The sequence below is a fragment of the Nomascus leucogenys genome, chromosome 3 (genome assembly GCF_006542625.1).
Source record: "Nomascus leucogenys isolate Asia chromosome 3, Asia_NLE_v1, whole genome shotgun sequence".
Classification (NCBI taxonomy): domain Eukaryota; kingdom Metazoa; phylum Chordata; class Mammalia; order Primates; family Hylobatidae; genus Nomascus; species Nomascus leucogenys.
Window position 1 is genome coordinate 83,600,300 of NC_044383.1, and position 15,004 is coordinate 83,615,303.

The 15,004-nt window shown below is 35.0% G+C and overlaps 1 protein-coding gene across 1 annotated transcript in view; it reads right to left on the reverse strand.

The window, feature by feature from the left end:
* Positions 1 to 15,004, reverse strand: part of MMS22L (MMS22 like, DNA repair protein) — a 145,758-nt gene that overhangs the window by 18,826 nt on the left and 111,928 nt on the right. The window contains exons 20-22 of the mRNA XM_030809481.1: positions 11,261 to 11,430; positions 8,421 to 8,632; positions 4,868 to 5,031 (exon numbers count right to left, since the gene is read on the reverse strand). Of these exons, the coding sequence (XP_030665341.1) occupies positions 4,868 to 5,031; positions 8,421 to 8,632; positions 11,261 to 11,430 (546 nt within the window). The remainder of the gene's footprint in view (positions 1 to 4,867; positions 5,032 to 8,420; positions 8,633 to 11,260; positions 11,431 to 15,004) is intronic.

The window sequence follows — 15,004 nt, forward strand, 5'->3', positions numbered from 1 at the left end:
GATTTTTGCACACTGATTTTGTATTCTGAGACTTTGCTGAAGTGGCTTATCAGCTTAAGGAGATTTTGGACTGAGACGATGGGGTTTCCTAAATATACAATCATGTCATCTGCAAACAGAGACAATTTGACTTCCTCTTTTCCTAACTGAATACACTTTATTGCTTTCTCTTGCCTGACTGCCCTGGCCAGAACTTCCAATGCTATGTTGAAGAGGAGTGATGAAAGAGGGTACCCTTGTCTTGTGCTGGTTTTCAAAGGGAATGCTTCCAGTTTTTGTCCATTCAGTATGATATTGGCTGTGGGTCTGTCATAAATAGCTCTTATTATTTTAAGATACGTTCCATCAATATCTAGTTTATTGAGAGTTTTTAGCATGAAGTACTGTTGAATTTTGTCAAAGGACTTTTCTGCATCTATTGAGATAATCATGTGGTTTTTGTCATTGGTTCTGTTTATGTGATGGATTATGTTTATTGATTTGCATATGTTGAACCAGCCTTGCATCCCAGTCATGAAGCCAACTTGATCGTGGTGGATAAGCTTTTTGATGTGCTGCTGGATTCGGTTTGCCAGTACCTTATTGAGGATTTTTGCATTGATGTTCATCAGGGATATTGGCCTAAAATGTTCTTTTTTTGTTGTGTCTCTGCCAGGTTTTAGTATCAGGATGATGCTGGCCTCATAAAATGAATTAGGGAGGATTCCCTCTCTTTTTCTATTGATTGGAATAGCTTCAGAAGGAATGTTTCCAGTTCCTCTTTGTAACTCTGGTAGAAATCAGTTGTGAATCTGTCTGGTCCTAGGCTTTTTTTGGTTGGTAGGCTATTAATTACTGCCTCAATTTCAGTACCTGTTATTGGTCTATTCAGAGATTTGACTTCTTCCTGGTTTAGTCTTGGGAGGATGTATGTGTCTAGGAATTTATCCATTTCTTCTAGATTTTTTAGTTTATTTGTGTAGAGGTGTTATAGTATTCTCTGATGGTAGTTTGTATTTCTGTGGGATCGGTGGTGATAACCCCTTTATCATTTTTTATTGCATCTATTTGATTCTTCTCTCTTTTCTTCTTAATTAGTCTGGCTAGTGGTCTATTTCATTGATCTTTTCAAAAAACCAGCTCTTGGATTCATTGATTTTTTTGAAGTTTTTTTTGTGTCTCTAACTCCTTCAGTTCTGCTCTGATCTTAGTTATTTCTTGTCTTCTGCTAGCTTTTGAATTTGTTTGCTCTTGCTTCTCTAGTTCTTTTAATTGTGATGTTACGGTGTCAATTTTAGATCTTTCTGCTTTCTCTTGTGGGCATTTAGTGCTATAAATTTCCCTCTACACACTGCTTTAAATGAGTCCCAGAGATTCTGGTACGTTGTATCTTTGTTCTCACTGGTTTCAAAGAACATCTTTATTTCTGGCTTCATTTTGTTATTTATCCAGTAGTCATTCGGGAGCAGCTTGTTCAGTTTCCATGTGTGGTTTTGAGTGAGTTTCTTAATCTTGAGTTGTAATTGGACTGCACTGTGGTCTGAGAGACAGTTTGTTGTGATTTCTGTTCTTTTACATTTGCTGAGGAGTGTTTTACTTCCAATTATGTGGTCAATTTTAGAATAAGTGTGATGTGGTGCTGGCAAGAATGTATATTCTGTTGATCTGGGGTGGAGAGTTCTGTAGATGTCTATTAGGTCTGCTTAGTCCAGAGCTGAGTTCAAGTCCTGGATATCCTTGTTAATTTTCTATCTCATTGATCTGTCTAATATTGACAGTGGGGTGTTAAAGTCTCCGATTATTATTGTGTGGGAGTCTAAGTCTCTTTCTAGGTCTCTAAGAATTTGCTTTATTAATCTGGGTGCTCCTGTATTGGGTGCATATATATTTAGGATAGTTAGCTCTTCTTGCTGCATTGATCCCTTTACCATTATGTAATGGCCTTGTCTCTTTTGATCTTTGTTGGTTTAAAGTCTGTTTTATCAGAGACAAGGATTGCAACTCCTGATTATTTTTTTTTTTTTTGCTTTCCATTTGCTTGGTAAATCTTCCTTATTCCCTTTATTTTGAGCCTTTGCACGTTGAGATGGGTCTCTTGAATACAGCACATTGATGAATCTTGACTCTATCCAATTTGCCAGTCTGTGTCTTTTAATCGGGGCATTTAGCCGATTTAATTATTAATTATTTTTGAACTATTTCCTTTGTGGTCACTCTAAGCTAACCATATATACCTTAACTTATCAGAGCTTCAAATTTATACTAATTCTAGTGAAATATAGAAACATAAATCCTATGCACTATATAGCTCTATTTCTTTCTCTCCCTTTTTGTTGTATTGTTGTACTTATTATATAATATCTACAAATGTTAAAACTTAAAAATATACTGTTACAATTTTTACTTTATATAAATTTATGTCTTTCAAAGAAGCTAAGAAAAGAGAGAACAGCAAATACATATCTTAACTTCTGCTATATAGGTCCAGCATTCCAAAGATCCAAAACTCCAAATGCTTCAAAATCTGAAAGTATTTGAGCTGACATGATGCCGTAAGTGGAAAATTCCACACCTGACTTCATGTGACAGGCTGCATATACTATTTATAAATATTATAAAAAATTACCTTCAGGCTACAAGTTTAAGGTGTATATGAAACATAAATGAATTTCATGTCTAGACTTGAGTCCTCCTGCTTAGATACCTCATAATATATATGCAAATATTCAAAAATCCAAAAGAATCTGATATACAAAAAACACTTCTGTCCCCAAGCATTTTGGATACAGAATACTCATCCTGTATTAACCTTCTTATTTATTGTTTCTGTTTTTTTTTGTTTTTTCATTTATTCCTGGGTATTTGAGTTGCCATGTGGAGTCCTTTCCTTAGCCTAATACTGTTTTGCTCTCACCACCTCCTTTTTATTGTTATTGGTAAAATACTATATTTCTATATGTTATAGGCCCAACAATATTATTTTATACAAATGCTTTTTTAAAACCAGTTAAGAGAATAAAGGGGAAAAAATGTGCATTTATACTGTCTTAATAATTATATGATAATCTTTACTAGAATTCTTTTGTGTGTTATGTGGATCCGAATTACTGCCTGGGGTCAGTCTCAGTCTGAAAAACTTCCTTTAGCATTTTGTTAAAAGGTGGGTCTGTTAGCAACAAATTCTCCCAGTTTTAATTTATTTGAGAATGTCTGTTTCACCTTCAGTTTTGAAAGGTAGCTTTACTGAAAAAAGATTCTTGGTTGACAGTTCCCCCTCTACACTCCTGCTTTAATTCCTCTGAATGCCATCCCACTGTCTCTGGCCCCCAGTTTCCTCTGAGAAGTCAGCTGTTAATCTTACCAGGGTTTCTTGTAGAGGATGAGTCATTTTTCTCTGGCTACTTCCAAGATTTTCTCTTTGCCTTTAGCTTTTGGCATCTTTACTATAATGTATCTGTTTGTGGATCTTTTTGCATTTACCTTACCTGGAGTTAGTGGAACTTCCTGAATGTCTAAGTTAATATTCTTGAATAAACTTGAAAAAATTTTATAAATTATATTTTATTTTCAATTTTTTTGGCTTTCTCTCTTCTTCTGGTTCACCTGTTGTATATATGGTGCACTTAATGGTGTTCCACATTTCCCAACAGCTCTGTTCATTTTCTTCATTTTTTTTTCCTCTGTGCTTTAGATTGTATGATCTATACGGATCTATTTTCAAGTTTGCTAATTCTTTCTTCTGCCAGTTCTAATCCACTAATGGGCCCCTCTGGTGAAATTTTCAACTCAGCAAAATTTCCATTTGGTTCTTTTCATAAAATTTCTTTCCCTATTGCCACCACACTTTCCTTTTCTTCATTTATCACACATTTCTTTAGTTCTATGAATATATTTATAATAGTTACTTTGAAGTCTTTGTCTATTAAAGACAATATCTGACTGCTCTCACGGGCAGTTCCTGTTGCCTGCTTTTATTCTCAGTATATGGATTGTACGTTTCTGTTTCTTTGCATGTCCTGTAATTTTTTGGTGAAAATTGGGCTTTTTAAATAATGAAGTCTACTCCTCCTCTTGCCCTCTCACTGCCTTAGATGTTGCTCCTGAGGTGATGTAACCTCAGGTATGCCCACGGTCTCCATGTGAAGACAATGGTTTTGGCAGGACTCTCTTTGACTGTCCCTTTCCCTGATCACACTCAGCTGTTAAGCTCCACTAATTAATTCTGGGTGATTGTTTTAATGTTTTTAGTAATACCCTGGGGCATAAATTGCTTTAAGGACTAATCTAATCAAATTCAGGCTCCTTTGAGGTCAGTGCTTGAGATTTATTCTGACCTAAGAGCTCTATCCCAAAGTGCTGGGATTACAGGTGTGAGCCATTATGCCAGGCCAATAAGTGTTATTTTAAAGCAATCACTGGAAGTAAGGCTGATGAGACTGAAAACAAAAGGAGTAGAATCAAAGGACCCCTACTGGTTTGCCTCAAAAATCAGCTTAGATATTCCAGCAAAAACCTGAATAAAAAAAGTATGATGATCTCTCATTACTTGATATTTAACGAATTGCCTTTAATAGTGAAGTCAGATTGAACAAATATTCTTTGAGAGGTTAACAAATCTAATCAAGGGAAGTAACCCTTAAATAAACTATGCCTCCAGGGGAGAAAAAAAACCAAAACTAAAATGGACCAAAACATCTCAGTTTTCAACCATTTTATCATACCTAATCTGAGCTGCTAGCTGGAGTTTATTCTTTAACCATAACCCATATCAACAGATATAAAAGAATCACATACATTTTGTAACTATCCATTAAATTGATGGGAAACAGTAGTTTCTTAACTTGTGAAAAGAAAATGGTAACAAAAATAAGCTTACAAACAAACTAACCTTGTGGTTCACTGACTAACACCAAGCATTTTAAAATGCCAGGGAGGAGTAGTTCAACTTCATAAATGTCTGTGTTAGTTTCCTTGAAGAGTTGGAGGATGAAGGCCAGAATGGATGCTAAGCGAGGAGGAGGTGAGGACCCCTTATACTCAAGATAGGATTTCCTGAAAAGAAGCAAAATTTTGTTTATTCTCTGCTTAAAGCTTCAATACAGCAAGACCAAATGGCATATAATTTAAAGATACTAGCAAAATTTACCCCTCAAATTAATACAGTGCCACTTACATAAAGTATGTATATTTTACCATGCTATCTTCAAACATAAGATTTTAGAAGCAATGACTGACTGTATATCCTTTTGGTGTGCTCTGAGGGCCAAAGCACAATATAGTCACAAACTAAATTGAAAGCAACCTTGTTTTAAAATGAACTCAAAATCCAAATGAAAGCCTAACTGTTAATTTGTGGATTTTTTTTTTCCTTTCTAATACAAGTCTGATCTCCTCTATTGGGTCCTCAATGCCGCAACACTTTCTCTAATGTCAAATTTGCATAAAGAACTCTCTCTTCATATCTATTTATTTAAGGACTTGGAAGGAGTCTTATTTTTCCAAATAAAGAGGACTGTCCTAGGAATAAGATAGGACATTCAAGCTTTATCTCCTTCCTTACTCCAATAAGTTAAAGACTCAGAGAACTAATTTAGGATTTAGTATTATCTCTCAAGACAAGACAAAATTTAGTACTAGAACTCAAGAGAGACCATAAGGATAATAATTTGACTCATCTTTGTATATTCTCACCTCTTAGAACAGGTCCAGGCTCATAACAAGTGTTCAGTATATATTTATTAAGTGAATAAAGTTGGAATTGCTTAGTTTCTACAAATGTCTAGACAATGTGAAAATCTGTCAAATACAGCTAAATATAAACTAGACATCCATTATATATATATATATTTGCAAAGTAATAATAACCATAAGAAATAGAAACCACTAAGTATTATAAACTTAAGGACAGGAACTATGTCTTAGTAATTATTTCTATTCCCTACAGTGACTTCCAACAAATACTACATATTAGAAAATTCATTCTTTGAGGTTTTGTCTAATTTTGTTTACTGCCGAATTCCTAATGCCTAGAACAAACATATATTGGGCACCAGTGGAATGCCAGGTACATGTCTAAGAACAAGAATATAGAATTGAATAAAATATGGTCTCTGAAAGCAAGAGGCCCACCACTTAGTGGAGAAGTTAAATGAGAAAAAGAAAAAGACAATTATAATATAGCATACTGGTGCTTTTGACAAAGATAAGCACAGAATTCTCAGGAATTCAGAGGAAAGAGCCCTAACTCAGAAGAGGGAGTGCAGGAATAGAGAAGCATGGCATGGAAGAAGTCATAGAAAGCAATCTCTATATCTTTTTTGAGTATTAAAAAAAAAGCCTTCAACTATAAACCACGAGAAAAACATTTTCACTGTGTGTTAAGTAAATAGGAAAGTCAACTAATCCTGGGATCCTAAACACTGGGGTTTTAAACGGTTTTACAGATTCAATTTCACTTCAGCATCTGTCATTTAGTTTGTACTAAAATTACTTATGCAATATCTCAAACACTGTGTTAAGTTACTATAATCCTGTTGGAAATTCAGATACAAGTAAGGCAAAACTATCATAATTCTGCAAATTGAGCTGTACAGGGCATATGATTTCAAAAAAGGAAACATACATGGTACACTGACATATCAGGTGTAGGTTTTATAAAGGATAGGTGGGATTTAGCCCAAAAAAATGACATTTTAATGGAGAAAGCAATTTGAATGAAAGCTGTGACATAGGGAGGTATAAGGCATTTTGGAGGGGCAATATGAATCTTATTAGGGGTTGTATGACACCATATGTAATACATTTGGAAACGTTAAGTGATGGATTGCAGAGAGCTAAGGAGCATGAAATTTATTTCACAGACAAAAAAGATATTGCAGGTTTAATGGCAGGGAAGTTTCATAATGAAAGAGTATTTTAGGAAAAGTAATCTAGGGGCATTGTTTAGGGTGGACTAGAAGAAAAGACTAGAGATGCAGAAAGCAGGAGATTCTGACAATAGTCTAGGTATAATGTACTAAGGGAAGAGAAACAGGAAAAGGAGGACAGGATTGCCAAAGGATGGGCAAGGAAAGGAAGCAAAGAAGATAAAGCTTCTAAACCTGAGTAACAGGACACTAAGAACTCAAAAAGTGAGAGGGGAGACAGATTTTAGGCATGGAATTCTATGAGAGGTAACAGATATTATTGGGTCATTAAAAAACACAGAAAACTAATACTAGATAAGAATAACATATATCACCATAGAATCTTAAAGTTTAAAAACTAATTTCATATAAAAATAAATACTACATGAAGACAATGACAAAACATTTTTTATTACTGTTTTTTTTTTTTTTTTTTTGAGTCAGAGTCTGGCTCTGTCCCCCAGGCTGGAGTGCAGTGGCACCATCTCGGCTCACTGCAAGCTCCGCCTCCCGGGTTCACGCCACTCTCCTGCCTCAGCCTCCCGAGTAGCTGGGACTACAGGCGCCTGCCACCACGCCCTGCTAATTTTTTTGTATTTTTAGTAGAGACAGGGTTTCACTATGTTGGCCAGGATGGTCTCGAACTCCTGACCTCGTGATCCGCCCACCTCGGCCTCCCAAAGTGCTAGGATTACAGGCTTGAGCCACCGCGCCCGGCCTATTACTGAACTTTCTAATGTTAAAGTTAAAGGATATGGAGTTAGTAGAATATTTAAGAAGTTTTGTTTTTCATTTGCTTAATAAAACTGAGTTAAGACTAAACTAACAAAATAAGACTTCAGAGTGCTTCATTTCCAATATTAGCATTCATTTTTTTCACTTAATTATCTTTATAAAATATAATTACTGTATTTTATTTTTTTGAGATGGTGTCTCGCTCTGTCACCCAGGCTAGAGTGCAATGGTGCAATGTCAGCTTACTGCAACCTCCACCTCCCAGATTCAAGCAATTCTCCTGCCTCAGCCTCCTGAGTAGCTGGGATTAGAGCCATCTGCTACCATGTCCAACTAATTTTTTTGTATTTTTAGTACAGACTGGGTTTCACCATGTTGGCCAGGCTGGTCTCGAACTCCTGACCTTAGTGATCCACCCACCTCTGCCTCCTAAAGGTCTGGGATTATAGCTGTGAGCCACCACACCCAGCCAAATATAATTACTGTGTTTTATACAGTATAAAATACAAATACTGTTTATCTGATGAAAAACTAAAAAGCAAAAATATACCTTTAGGATATATATAAGGAAGGTAATAGCTACATAGAGAAAAGAGAAGGAATTTAAAGAGCATTGTCTTAGGCTGCCATAAGCAAATGTAATTTTAATAAATTCTTAGATAATGCTTCTCAGGAAAAAAAAAAAGCTTCTGAACTACTAGTATCCTAAGGGTTGCCAATATGTTTGAAATGCCACTTTATCACTTGTTAATAGAGCTTAATAATTTGTACATACCACCTATATTTAATATTTAGATGTACCTTATGACTTGTACAATGCATTTCTTTAGAGATGATATTGGTGGAATAGTGGCTGTGTTTCTCAATGCCAACAAAACAGGATGTTGTCCAAGATCTGAAACATATGGTGAAGCTGGAAGAAATCGCCCAATATACTGCTCAATAACATTCCCTAGCAATTGATTCAAATAGGTATTCGGATTTTGAGATTGACAACACACGATACACATGCCCTACGAGGAAAAAAAGTAAGAAATACTAAGAGGTAAAGTTTCAAAGAACAAACAATATTTAGAAACTCACTAACGAAGTCCCCAGCATTAATAATCATATCAGAATATAAAAATCAAAAAGGATACCTCACGTAATCAATAGATAATGTACATACGAATTACAAGGAGTTAAGCCTGGGCAATACATATGATATGGCATCTAAGCATGTATGTCTTTGAGGTATGGACAAAGGAAGCAGGGGAGAAGAGTAGGAAGACAAAGGCAGATTCTTTTCCTCTAATCATCAGAACACTTGAACATCTTGCTCATCAACTACATTTATATGTACTTACAAAGTTATAAAACATCTTTAGGTCATTTTTTTCAGGTACTGGTTATTTTGTCTAAGGCTACACAATTTTTGCTAAAAGTCTTCCATGCTAAAAATCTGATATTTTTTTTAAAGTAGTAACAAAGAGCGAAGAATATGGAAATTAAGACTCAGAATAACAATTTACTTAGTTTTCCTATAACAAGCACTGTGCTGTGTGCTTTATATTCACTATTTCATTTAAATTTCTCAAAGAACCATTGAGTTAGTAATACTGTATCTCCATTTTACATCTAGGATAACTAACGTTTAGAAAAGTGAAAGAGTTTAATACAGTCACACAGAACTCTTGATATCTGGTTGCACGTCTATTTAATCTCTTCCATTTGTATAGCAGTTAACGAAATACTTTCATATATATTACAGTATTTAATACTTAAACAATTAAACCAATACTCTGAGAGAAAATAATGTTTTCTGCTAGTATTAGTAAATATTAAATGCTACTAAATATAGATAATCACCAACACAGCAATACATTATATTCTAAAAGTTAACTCTTAATTTGGTACTTGGTGATTCACAATGTGTTTTCCAAGATAAATAATTTAAAATGTTTGAAGTCTCCATTTTAGTTGTAAATGGGTATTTACCCAATAAGAAATTCTGAAAGCTTATTTGTAATGAAAAATAGCATACAGCTGTTAAAACTGTACCAAATAAACAACTGAAAAAAATCAAACAGTGAACCCCCCCCAACCCATGCGCCACCACCAACTCTGTTTCTTGAGTGGTTTAAGGAAAAGCACATTAAATTAGAAGAAGATGAAGTAATAAATGAATATTTTCTGAAAATTCCGAAGAGGAGAGCTGGGTACCATGAAGAAATTAAAGACATAGCTCCAGTTCTGCCAAACAGATAATACACCAAACTTTTAAATTCACCACTTACGAAGCTTATGAGAATTCTTATTAAATGGACTGTTTGGGTTTAAGAGGACCACATGGAAGAAATATTCCAGACTCTCCTGCTGCTCACCACTCCCCTCTATTCATCTCTCCCTCTGTGGGATTGGCGGTTCAGGCTGTGGTGTGGCTGCCTCCCCTTTTTATCATTCTGCTAGATAACACACTAAACTTCATTTTAAATGCTATTATGAATAAAAATTAGAGGGAAAATGTAAAACTTCTCAGAAATCTTAAAACTCTGTTAAGAAATACATCTTTGAAAAGAGATTGTGTTACGTAATCAAAATCCATTTTCCCTTTCCTCCTCCGCTTCCCTTGTTGGACCTCAAATTAAGAAGCACTTATCTTTAATATCAGACACTAATGAATAATAAAGTACACCTCCAGCCTCATCCTTTCCTGAACGGCAGGCAGATCAATATTTCCAACTGCCTACCTCAAACTAAAGCTGCCCAGAAACCAATCCTTACCTTCATCCCGACATCTCCAGGATTTCCCACGTTAGTAAGTAGAACTACTATCTACGCAGATAGCCACTCTGGAATCTAGGAAGTATTTCACTTCTTTGAGTTCCTCCACAACACTCACTTAGCAAGTACTCTTAATCACAGCTCCCAAATGTTTTTGAAATCTGCTGTTACGGGTTTTATTCCCACTGCCTTAGGTCAAAACCTTCTGACAATATGTGGATTATTACAATGAACTAGTTACCACTGCTTTCCAAAAACCTCCATACCAACTATCTTACATATTGCCACCAGAATCACCTTTCTAAAATGTAAATATCATTATGTCACTTCTACTTCTCTGCTCCAAATTCATCAGGTCCCCATGTAAAAGATTAAGTCCAAACTTCTTAGGATGGAATATAAAGCCCTCCATTACATGGCTGAATCTCCAGCCACAACAGAACCATTTGATTTTTCTCAGTGTGCCATATTTTCTTAAAGCTCATGCCCTTGTACATGTTGCTCCCTCTGAAATGAAAAGCCCTCCAACTCCTACCCATTTTTCTCTTTTACCTCTGATGTCCTCTACAGTGTATTCTCTTGTATCTCCTCACCCGTAGTCTGACTGATAGATGAGGTCTGAAAAAAAAAAATACTGAGCACACTACCATAAGTGTCTGTGCTCATCTACCTCCTCTCTCAACTTTAAGCTCCTCTGCTTTTTCATTTTTGTTTCCAAAGCCAAACATAAAAGCAATTTAAAATATGTTCAATAAATGTGCCACATAAGCACTTGAGAATATAATGTACAGTTTTTAAATCTGCATTTAGTAAACTATGTTTTTAAGGCAAAGTTTCAATTTTTTTTTTAAACTTTTAAGCAACCACACATACTATACCTGGAGATACAAAGGAAGACTTTTCTGAATTGCTGACAACATAGGTGCAGGCAGTTCCTTCTCTTGCTGTAATACTGTATGTGGCAACAGTAAACAATCTATGATCCGGAATAGTAATTTTTGGGCTTTAGAGGTGGCAAAGATTTGTGCCCATGATTTCACAAGAATTCCTAACAAAGAAGAGAAGTAACAGCATGTTGTTGTTATCGTCTGACCAGAACTCTTTGTTACTTAATTTAAAAATTTGCATTGAAAGCACATGGGACCAAATTAAAGTAGGGAATAGGAAGAGACACATAGTATAAGTAACAAATACTTATGACAATTCATATATTTCACCAAAGAGACAAATTTTTCGTAGAGTTCTGGGCCAAGGAAAACATACATTTTCCGAGCAACTGGCATTTAATATATACACAGGTTAAGTATCCCTAATCTGAAAATATAAAATCTGAAACGCTCCAAAATCCAAAATTTTGTGAGTGCCAACATGATGATCAAAAGAAATGCTCATTAGAACATTTCAAATTTCACACTGCTGGATTAGGGGTGCTCAACTGGTTAAGTATACTGCAAGTATTCCAAAATCCAAAAAAATCTGAACTCCAAAATACTTCTAGTCCCAAGAATTTTAGACAAGGGCTATTCAACCTATTTACACTCATGCATACAGTGGAATATATTTATACATTATGTGACTACATTGGCTGAATGTTGAAATTATTCAGATTTCCCTTTTTGCTTTCCCTCTGAGTTGCTAGGATGGCCAGATGCAAATTAACAATCCACCTTTTAAAGAATACTGTAGGATTATGCATTATGGTTTTATATGCATACTAATTTTCCCTGGGCCTCATCGTGAAACTCTACATTTATTTTTTGGTACCCCTATTTCTTCTTATTTTAATCTTACATCTAATTTTATAGGTGGCTTCAATCCAGTTTGCAACAGAAGTATAATTAATTGTTAATATAGGGAAAGCAGGATTAGCTATAAGCTAATCACTTAACCTCCACGAACTTCAGTTAACCTCCATGAACTTCAGTTTTTACACCTTTCCATTATTTAATATAAACAAACAAAATTTTAATTCTGAATGAAGAGAAACAGATTTCTTTGCTACTTGAAATATATTATGGCTTCCTTGGTGCTAGAAGTCTGTTAATTGCCACATCTGATGATAATAAAGCTTAACAAATAAGCACCCTTTGTTTAATAAAGTAATTAAGAGCAGATATATAATTCCCATTAGGATATATTATTGTTATTGAGGTCTCCTTACTGAAAAACGAATTTAAAAACAGATTAAGTGCTTATCCAAAAAGCACAATGGTACATCTACTGCATAAACTTTTATATTTTATTCCATCCTAGAAAGCAAAAACGATAAAATTCAAACTCATTTCCATCAAATAAAAAGTTTAAAATTTAAGCTCTGAAGGAAAACCAAAATATGCTTATGGAAAAGTATACTGATGTTAAAGAAAAAAACTCAAACAATTATCACTTCTAAGAACAAACAGCAACATTCATCTTTTGTTACAAAAGGAAGTACAATAATCAATCATAAAGAAACATAATGTTCACTTAGCAAAGTTTTAAATAATGCTGGCTTGCTCCTCATTTCTTCAGTTGGTAGAAAATTTCAGTATGACAGCAATATAAGAAGAACATATATTCTAATAACATTAATATACCTGTAAGGGAAACTGCTATCACTGGCATATGAAATGATTCCTATTACTCTCAGGTGTCATACAGGTACGTTTCACTTTCTACAGTTTTAGTTACCCGTGGTACAGGGTACCACGTGGTATAGTTTAGTTACCAGTGATACAGGGTGCAATGTGGTATAGTTTAGTTGCCCGTAGTATAGGATACCAATAAGATATTTTGACGAGGGGTTGGGGAAGGCAGAGAGAGACACAAAGTTCACATAACTTTTATTATAGTCTATTGTCACAACTGTTCTATTAATACTATTATTAGTTATTATGTTAAACTCTCATTGTGCCTTATTTATGAATTAAACCTTATCATAAGTATGTATGTATAGGCAAAAACACAGCACACATAGGATTGGTACTATTTGCGGTTTCAGGTATCCACTAGTGGTATTGAAACATATCCCCCGTGAATAAGGGGAAACTACTGTATTTCATTTTCTGCAATGGTTAAAACACTTTGCTGAAGACTGTAAGCTTTAGGAGTTCATATAAGGTGGAGATATTTGTTTTACTGCTTGCTATCAGATGCCTACTTTTTAGGTTTCAGCAATGAACATTTGTGTGTGTGTGTTATTAAAAATGCAAAATGGAAATATAAAAAGATTTTTAAAGTAAAAAGCTGGGAAAGGTTTAAATACACACAGTACCTTTGTAAAAACCTAAGTTTTTTTCTTCTTTTCCTGGCTATAAATATATTATTTATTAAGAAATAAAACTGAAAATACAAAAAAACTTAATACAATCTCCCCATTCAATGATAACCACACTATACAAGCTCTTGAGTATTTACTCATTTTCTATCCTCTGTATTTTCTACTCTATGTATTTTGCCTATTTTCTACCCTACGTAAAAATTGGGATCACTACAATATACATTTTTAAATCTTTATAGTTAGAAAGTAATTTTGCTCATTTAAGAACATTAAAGGCTGCATACAGTGGCTCACACCTGTAATCCCAGCACTTTGGGAGGCTGAGGCAGGCAGGCTGCTTGAGCTCAGGAGTTCAAGACCAGCCTCGGTAACATTGTGAGACCCTGTCTGCAGTAAAAATACAAAAATTAGCCAGGCATGGTGGTGCACATCTGCAGTCCCAGCTACTCAGGAGACTGAGGCATGAGAATTGCTTGAACCCAGAGGCAGAGGTTGCAGTGAGCTGAGATCACGCCACTGCACTCCAGCATAGGTGACAGAGGGAGACTGTCTCAAAAACAACAACAACAAAGAAAAACAAAAAGAACATTAAAAAATATATTATGTACTATTGCTAGATTAATAAAGTTATTAAATTCCAGAAATATTTATATAGTATACACTATCTCCTACTTTGGAGCTCATTAACTAATGTATCCCTAACTCTCAATCCAGCGCCTGATACATAATAATTGTTCTTTTTTGTTCAAAATACATGACAATGGGAATAAAAAATTCAAAAGAGATGGCTACTTCAAGTTTGAAATTTGGTGGGGGCATGTCAAGTACACAAGTAATTGTAACAAATGGCAAACTATAAATAATATCATATCACAAGAAAAGGATAGATGAAGTGCAACAAGAGAGATGATCAAGTCTACTTGGGAATGTGGGAAAAGTGGGGAAATTTGCACTTGGCACCGAAGGGTCATGACTTGAATTTCAATTACAAAGCAAAATGGGGAAGAATGGTCAAAGAGACAGGGATGATTGAAAGCTTTATACATGGAAACAGAAAACTATGAGATATGAAGAATGAGAAAAACAAAACAGAACAAAATCTACAGAGGAGAGAAGTTGATGGATCCACCATGCCTTTTCAGAAATAACTGAGCTACAATTAAGATCACAGATGCCTTCTCCTTAATATGAAGCGTGATTTCATCAACAGTTCTGTGCCTTTCACTAGCAGTCTTGCAACCTCGTAAGTGAACAGCAGAGGTGTCCCCAGTTAGGAACTGTCAAGGTAGATAAAGTACAGTGTTGCAGTGGTTAACTCCTTCCCTCAAATGGTTATGCTACCCCAACCCCAATGCATTTTAAA